This window comes from Cibotium barometz, chromosome 39, assembly GCF_041138505.1.
Source record: "Cibotium barometz isolate CiBa-2024 chromosome 39, ASM4113850v1, whole genome shotgun sequence".
Classification (NCBI taxonomy): Eukaryota; Viridiplantae; Streptophyta; class Polypodiopsida; order Cyatheales; family Cibotiaceae; genus Cibotium; species Cibotium barometz.
The window spans coordinates 38005313-38014150 of NC_141084.1; the positions used below are offsets into that span (position 1 = coordinate 38005313).

The 8838-nt window shown below is 37.7% G+C and overlaps 1 protein-coding gene across 1 annotated transcript; it reads left to right on the forward strand.

Moving 5' to 3' along the window:
- The first annotated feature begins 430 nt into the window (after window positions 1-430).
- LOC147616054 (uncharacterized) lies at window positions 431-1289 on the forward strand. The gene is made up of 2 exons (XM_086778066.1): window positions 431-625; window positions 733-1289. The coding sequence occupies exons 1-2, from the start codon at window positions 497-499 to the stop codon at window positions 1153-1155; spliced, it is 552 nt and encodes a 183-aa protein (XP_086634192.1). The 5' UTR covers window positions 431-496; the 3' UTR covers window positions 1156-1289.
- Window positions 1290-8838: the final 7549 nt, after the last annotated feature.

Sequence of the window (8838 nt, forward strand, 5' to 3'; positions counted from 1 at the left end):
ATTGTGCATTTAGTGGACGAAATTGCTTTATGTGGTACTGTGCATGCACGTTGGATGTTCTTCCTAGAGCGCTTCATGAAGACCTTAAAAGACTTTGTGAGGCAAAGTGCAAGGCCTGAAGGAAGCATGGCCGAGGGTTGGTTGATACAAGAGTCTCTTGTATATATTTCAGAATTTCTTGGTCAATGTCAAAGGTACATAGAACTAATGTTTTGCATTAGTTGTAAGTGATTTGCTTTTAATATTTATTCACATTGCTTACACAAATATTGCTTCTATTTTGGTCCAGTGCACTATGTTCAATGCTATATGGTGTGAAGGCAAGCATTTTCGAACACAAAGAATTGATGAAAAGAGAAATACACAAGATTGCGGTGTCATTAGTAGCTTTGAGGGAGCTAATGGAAAAATGGATGATTATTGTGGCATAATCCAAGACATATTTAGGCTTGACTTTCGTCGCTTCTTTGTGTATGTTTTGGATGTCAAATGGCAAATGAACGTGGTGGAAAAAGGGCCTGATGCAACGATAAAACGCCATGCAAGTGGATATGTAACTATTGACTCTACAAAGTTCTGGCAAACAAAGAAAGATAGGCTCGTATTGCCACAACAATGTGAGCAGGTATGCATTTTTTTACTAATGTGTTTCATGTACATATATATCTAAGCTCGCGTACCCCTTGACTTTTGATATGCTAATTAATTACTGTACTGTGTGTATTTGAGTAGGTTATATATCTACCAATGGTGCATGACATCAAATGGTGGTACGTCATCCCTATTGCACCACGTTCCAAAGTGATGTATAATACATTCACTGATATGGAGCATATGGAGGATGTAACAAGCCGCAATGAAGATGACGTCGAACAATATGCCATTGAAGATGTTGTGATCGATGATCAAGAAATAAGAGATGATCGTGATAATGAGGATGAGCATGCCATTTCTCATGATCATGAGAATGACCCTACCATTGAAGATGATGGTGATGTTGATGAGGATGATCAGGACATCGATACCATTATCAATGGAGTACAGAATATCGATAGTGGAATAAATTTAATCGTAGCCTTACCAATTGATCAAATGGATATTGATGTTGATCGTTTGACAAGGATGGATCTTATTGAAGATGAGATCGAACCCTGACCAATCCGTCACTGTATGTTCTAAATTGATGACATTTCTATCATCTCATATGCATGATTTATTTTTGAATATATTTCATTGTTGTAAATGCATGTAGTGGGATTGTGTAATGATGTATACTGTAATGTACTATGAGATGGTTTAAGGAAAATAGTTTTTAATTTTGTTAAGGAATTTTTTTTCAGTTTTTCTCTGCCATGCGTGTATTAATCCGTGTATAGTAGCGTGTATTTATCCGTGTATAATAGCGAGTATCATCCCGTAAATATTATCGTGTATTTATGCGTGTATTACTGCGTGTATATAAACGCATTTATACACGCGTTGATAAATGCAAATATACACGCGAACTTAAATGCAAAAATACACGCGCCCGATTTTATTCAAATACAAGCGCGACCATACACGCGTTCGTAATTTATCGCGTGTATGAAACGCGTGTATGGCAGCATTGTCTTGTAGTGAGTCTCTAGAATGGCTGTCACACAGCCTGTCATCCCACTGGCCGCATATCTCCCATGATCTCACCAACCATGCCAGTGGTGTAAGAGTGGGGCCTATCCCCTAGGCGGGTCATCAGTGGCCACCGCCTCACTAGACGAGCTCGATATCTCAACACAAGTGACCTAAGTAGTGAAGTTGGCATGCTTGATTACTGTGGAAGGATACAAGAAATTATCAAGGTTAGGTTTAGAAAGTTTTCTATATTCATTTTTGATGTGAAGTGGTTCAAGGTAGTAACTGAAGGACCACAAGAAACCATGCACATAGATAAGAGCATATTTGTTCAAGTATAGTCCACAAAGATATGGACAAACCAAAGGGACACATTTGTGCTATTAGAGCATTGTGAGCAGGTCGTCTTCAAGGTGGACCCGAGAGATCATAGGTGGTTGTTTGTCATCCAAATTGATCCATGCAGTAAATAAATATTTGAAGATATGGAAATCTCAAATGAAGTAGAGGTTGAGCAACCCACTTAAGAAGCACAAGAAATAGATATTGATCTAGTTGAACAACTAGAAGAAGGATCAAATGAAGGTATAGTAATTCAACAACTAGAACTTGAACCATAAGTAAATACAACAGCTAAATCGAGAATTCGAAGAAGAAATAGAAGAACAACCACCTCTAATTGACTGAAATAGAAACGAACGATATGGATGAACTACCTTCTACTCCAACAAAGGAGCCTACACCCATTGTGACGAAGATGCAGATGGAGAGGTATTTCTAGAAACAGATGTATTTGGAGCCATGGATCTAGCTAAGGATGAGAGAGTCGATGATGAGCTATAATATCTTATTTATTTTTTATTTACCAAGAAATACTTTGTTTTTGTTCTCTTGTTTGGGACTATTAATGGGAGCTTTAACAGATAATTGTCAAAATTTTTTATAATATCCTTGTATTTGGGATCATTAGTGCAAGATTTGGCAAAAAAATATTGGCTTTTTAATTTTTATAAAAATTGTTACATATCTTTGTATTTATTTGAAAAGTAACAAAAAACTAGGTTGATAAGGACTATGAGAACAGGTGCACACTTGAGTTTTTTTTTAAGTTACACAAAAAAATAAAAAAATAAAAATTTGACATGCTTTCATCGACAATTATTTCAACACTTTCATTGATCCTTATGTTGACAATTATCTCAACACTTATTTTGACGTCCATTTCTGACCTTTATATCGACACTCATTTAGATGTCCATTTGTGACGTTTATATCGACACTCATTTTGACGGTGCGGCCATTGTCGAAAGTAGGTGGCAGAAATGGATCATTTTGTAGTAGTGTTGCTTAGTTTATGTATTTGATTTGAGAGAGAGAGAGAGAGAGAGAGAGAGAGAGAGAGAGAGAGAGAGAGAGTTGATGGAGATGTTTTTGTCATTGTTTGTAAGAGAGGTGTAAGGTGTAAGATTTTTGAATTCCCCTCTTACAACAGTGGTACCAGAGCAAGGCTTGCAAAAAAGTGTATGGAAAAACCTACAGCACTAAACCTCGAGAAAGCGTGCAGCCTATAACAGATCCAATGCACATTGAGAAGCATGCTAATTGATTATGAGTTTAAGCGCTGCATGCCAATTGATTATGAATGTAAGCACTGCATGTGATGGGCCACTCACAGACATCAGGTCGTCCCAGGGCCCAATTAGTGAATTAAGGAAATAGAGAAGAGAAGGTAAGCATAAGCCCACTCTCCAAGGGCTCGACTGTCATCTCTTGATACTAAAGGGAGTGAATAACTTTTCCTTATATACCCTTTACCCCCCTTTTCAAACCTTGCATGTGGGAACTATCTAGCTTCTTTACTTTCATCTAATTCACCCTCCCCTTTTTTGCACAAATGCTCTTGCCCACAAAATTTTGCCAATTTTTTCTCTATTTTTCCCATATCTCCTTTTTTTTCTACCCAAATTAATCTCTATAAAATTTCTAGCATCCTTTGTTTTGACCTCATCCTTTTGCACATCTATATGCCATACTTCTTAATTAAAATATCTTTCTCTTCCATGAATTACCCAAAAAAAAATCAAACTTGTTTTTAGTTTTCATTGCATTCCCCCTTTGTTTATGTGTTAAGTCCATTGCAAGATGCATACACAAAACTCTTGCAAATGTAGGCCTCTACATTACCAATATTACCACCCCCTTGCCCCTACCAAACCATGCAATCTCTTCTTCACCATCACTATCTACAAATTGAAGGCTTTTGGAGTTGGCAATACAAATTGTCATCTCTTGTCTAATCCAAAACCTATGAGCCCCTACCCACCTACAACAAATCTTATCCTTTCTATCCACCTCCTCGAGATCTTACAATCAACTTTCCCATTCCTCATTCAAGTTATAAAATAAATACTCATGAGACACGTCCTCTCCTCAATACCAACTCCCGCACCACTTTTGATGAAACGAATGGTTTTAATTCAAATTCACCACTCCCTGAGCCCTCTTTGGAGCAACGTTACCTTCTAATTCAAAAGAATTTGAAACTGAAAAGCCTTGAAGCTGTTGAAGATCTCCTTGCTTGTAAAAAGTGTCCTCATGCTTGAACTAGAAGACATTTGCTTTGCCAAAGTGCTCAAGCTTGTTTTTGATGCCCAACAGACTTGTAAAGAGTCCAAGATAAGTTATCATTCATTTACTTTTTTCAAATTTGATGGTAAGAAGAATGGTTGCACTATTTTATTATGGTTAAATGAATTCAATGACTACTTTGCTAATGAGCCATTTTTTGAAAGTGATAAGATTAAGTGTGTAACTAATCACTTGATTGTTGATAGAGCATCTTTATGGTGGAATGTCATGCACAGTTGGCCTACCACATGGGTCGACTTCTAGGAAAAACTTAAAGAATATTTTCTTTTGTCCCACAGTTTCACCTTTAAGTACGTCGTGCTTGGAGTAAGTTTACATGGACTAATTATGATCCAGTTGCCCAATACACTGATTATTTCTGGCAATCACTCTTACAAATTCGCATGCTTGACAAAGTGCCTGAAGGAACTCTCCACCCAGTGAAAGTACAAAAATGATTTGGACGAAGGCATCGCTATATGAAGCTATTTCTCTAACTCATGATGCAGAGAAGAGTGTTTGACCTTCACAAAGATTTGGACCATTCAATAGGCAAGCTTCATTTATGATGAGTAATAATAGCACTACAAGAAGTTCTCAAGTCCTCCTTTCTTCACTTCACCATGCACTACAAGAAGTTCTCGAGTCCTCCTTTCTTAACTTCACCATGCACAATAAATGACGGCACAAGTGCACCCTTGTGCCATCCATGTGTTTATAAATGCCCGCATGCCTTGTGCACCCTTGCACTTTTCATGTGCCTAATTTTTGACCAGTGACTCCCTTTTACATTCATCCATGCACATCTCCTAATAACCTTAGCCTTCATCCATTCCAATTTCATGGCATCCTAAGTTCCATCCCCGTGGAATTTACTCACAATAAAGGGGGATGTCACCTACGTGCATGAACCTCAAGAAAACCCCCTATATATGATGCTCATAAGATGATAACACCCCCTATTTAGGCTTAATATAAGGATGCTTTAAAAATGACTATGCCACCCCCTTCCTTATATCTATGTTTTTTCTCTAACATTTACATACCACCTCTCCTTAGATTAAAGTATGGTAGTCTGAACCTTATTGAGAACATAAGTAATTCATGTATGTTACCACAATTAGATGTTAACTACTAGGAAATCATCACTCTAAATCACCACAACCTACTTGAATCATTATTGAAGTATGTTGTGATTATTTCTTGATATCATTAGATCATTACCATACATGCACCATGCATTAGGAAGTGAATGGGGTCTTCTTGGGCCCTTTAATTTGTCCAAGCCTAATCAAGGTGATTAAGGAATAGCCAAATGGGGGGTTGCCATGTGGACTGAAATGTTGGGCCCGTAAGAGAGGTGTAAGAGTGGTCAAAGGGTGCACTTTTTCCTCCAAAAAGGGGGGGGAGGCAATTTTACAATTTTCGGACCTCCATAACTTCTACATACAAGCTCCGATTTGAGCGGAGATTATAGATCCGTGATCTACGCATCAAGAGCTTTCCATAGATATGCTACATGATATGGTTTTGTCCGCTAGATTTTAAATTCCATTTTCCCCCCAAAATTCAAATTCGAATAAAGTAGCCATTTTGAAGCTTCTAATTAGAAAACGTTTCTTCTTAAGAGAAAAGGTTTGACTCCTTAAACTGCCAAATAAAAGGGCCCAAGAAGCCTTCCATTGAGGTCCTAATGAAAGCAAAAACCATTGAGGTCCCCTCCCCCTAACTTAAATTTAAGATTTAGTACTCACCTAAATACATGTCCTTACCCCCTACCTTATAACCTGATGCCTCATTTCAAAAAAACCGCCCTCTTGTACACTCACGTGATATTATAAGTTTTATAAGAGTGAATCCCCCGGGGTTACATCTACCTTGCTTCCATAAACATGTGCCCTATACATGACATGACAGGGGCACGGTAATATCTCAACACCCCCCCCTTGGTGCCTAAATGGGTATAATCCTTAAAAGGTAATGTGGCATCCATTGACATGACATCCCCCCCCCTTAATGGAGACATACACATATATCTCTTAGCCTACATCATCGATGGTGGCTAGAGGTGATTACATTAACATGACATGACATTATATGGACATGAATATAGACATCATCACATCCATATACATATAGGAACATCTTCACCAACTTAGGGTTTCCCAATCCCAAGGTTGACATAAACATAAGACATGACATGAAACATCATCACACCTAGAATAGGTGTTCTTGCAGAGCATCCTCTCATGAGTTGCTTCCACCATCAAGTTTCTTTGTTGCTTCTTATTTGACCAGAAATTCTTCTCAAGGTAGCCTACCTTGCCACATGCATCACATACAAGCTTGGCCTTGTTTTTATCATGATATTAGGCCATTACATGCCCTATTTTTCCATAGTGATTACATTTGATATTGGATTTGTTAAAGAATGCAGTCTCCTTAATGTTTGTTGAGCTTTTTTGTGTAGCTTTTAGTTTCTTATCTTCCTTAAACAAAGAGTATTCAACACTTTCAAGAGTAATATTTAGAAGTTTAGTAAGAGTTATTACCATAGAAGGGAACTCTTAAGGATTGCTCTTGATTAAGACTATAATTGTATCTTTCTCATCCAAGGGTTTCTTGATACGTGCAAGACTATAATTGTATCTTTACCATAGAAGGGAACTCTTAAGGCTTGCTCTTGATTAAGACTATAATTGTATCTTTACCATAGAAGGGAACTCTTAAGGCTTGCTCTTGATTAAGACTATAATTGTATCTTTCTCATCCAAGGGTGTCTTGATACGTGCAAGTTGCATCATAATGCTCTTCATCTTACCTAGATGCTCCACAAATGAGTCTTTGAACTCCATATCAAGCCATTAAGATTGTAGTTTTAGATTTACTTTTGAATTTTTTATCCTAGCTCTCCCAATACCTTCTCTAGCTCATTCCATGCTTCTTTGGCATGTTGCTGATATGATGAATGATATCATCCCCAAGACCTAACCCAATGATTGCCATGTATTTTATATCTTTTTTATCCATGCTTTAACTTCATCATCAGTCCCTTCCTCAAGCTCATCTCTATTTACTACCCCCAAAGCTCCTTTTGCATGAGTAAATACTTGATCTTTGTTTGTCATGTATAAAATCCTTCACCACTAAATTTATCCACTAAGGTTTGAGTGGCCATGGCTCAATGAGGTCTTATTGAGATTTTAATTGTATCTCAGTAGTGTCTAATCCTTCTACAATGATTTGAACAAATTTAGCTCCGATTTGGGTGCTAAATAAGGTTTGGATCACTAATCACTCACTAATCTCAAGGAAAACAATTAGGTAACTTTGAGTGATCAATTGGGATATCTTTACTCCCATTTAACCAAAATTCTTTGAGAGAGTGACATAGTAATGAGTGAAGATAATCTTGAGCTAATAATACTTGGATTAATAAGATTTTAATCAAGAATTAGAGAGCTTATCAAAACCTTAATGAAAACAAAAGTGCAGGCTTGGATCTCATGGTACACTGCTCCATTTTGATTTTTGATGCTTCCAATGGATTTGAAGCATCCAAAAACCATGGGATGTACCACTCCTTTGAAGTTGATTTAACAGGAAGAGACAAAATTTTAATTTTTTTCCCAAAAACTCAATCGACGGTGACGATGGCGGCAGCACGACTCTTGTGCACGATTTTTCCTTAATTCCTTCATTTCCTCCAGTCACGTGTGCGCCTTGGAGTGCTGAACACCCTCATAGAAGATTGTGAGCAATGGCATGGTGAGTAGGCAATGCCAAGCTTTCAATTAGCTGGTTGTTTTCAGCCACGTGAAAAAAAGAGTCCTGATGAGGTTGTTAATAATTATGATTAGCACTAATGATGGTGATAATACTTGGTAATGATTAGTATTAGGAGTGAAAATGGGGTGCCTTTGGCTATAGTACCATGTTAATTGAACTGGATTTGAAGAGAATATAAGTGCATGACCAAAGAAAGTGAGAACTATGGTGGTGGATGAAAGATGGAAGAAGACATACCTAGAGCATAATGTTGACACTAATGAAGATAAACAAGATATGAATTAGGGCTAATCACATATTCACTTTTTTGCATTAAGAGAATGAGTTTGTTACATCCATTTATAGCTCTCATAGAATGAGTTTGTTACATCCATTTATAGCTCTCATAGAGCTCTTATCGACATGCTCCCTTGTGCCATCCATTTATAGCTCTCATAGAGCTCTTATCGACATGCTCCATGCACCCTTGTGCCATCCATGTGTTCATAAATGCCCACATGACTTGTGCACCCTTGCACCTTCCATGTGCCTACTTTTTGACCATTGACGCCCTTTTACATTCATCCATTCACATCTCCTAGTAACCTTAGCCTTCATCCATTCCAATTTCATGACATCCTAAGCTCCATCTACCTTGCTTCCACATACATGTGCCCCATACATGACATGACGGGCACCAGATTTTAACACACCCACCATCATAGCCTATTTTTAACTCTAAAATGTGTCCTTTCTAGTGGTATTTTCTTCTTTGCTTCTTCACACTATGAGGTCCTCTACATGAGAGCTGCATTGTGATCCAATCATTCA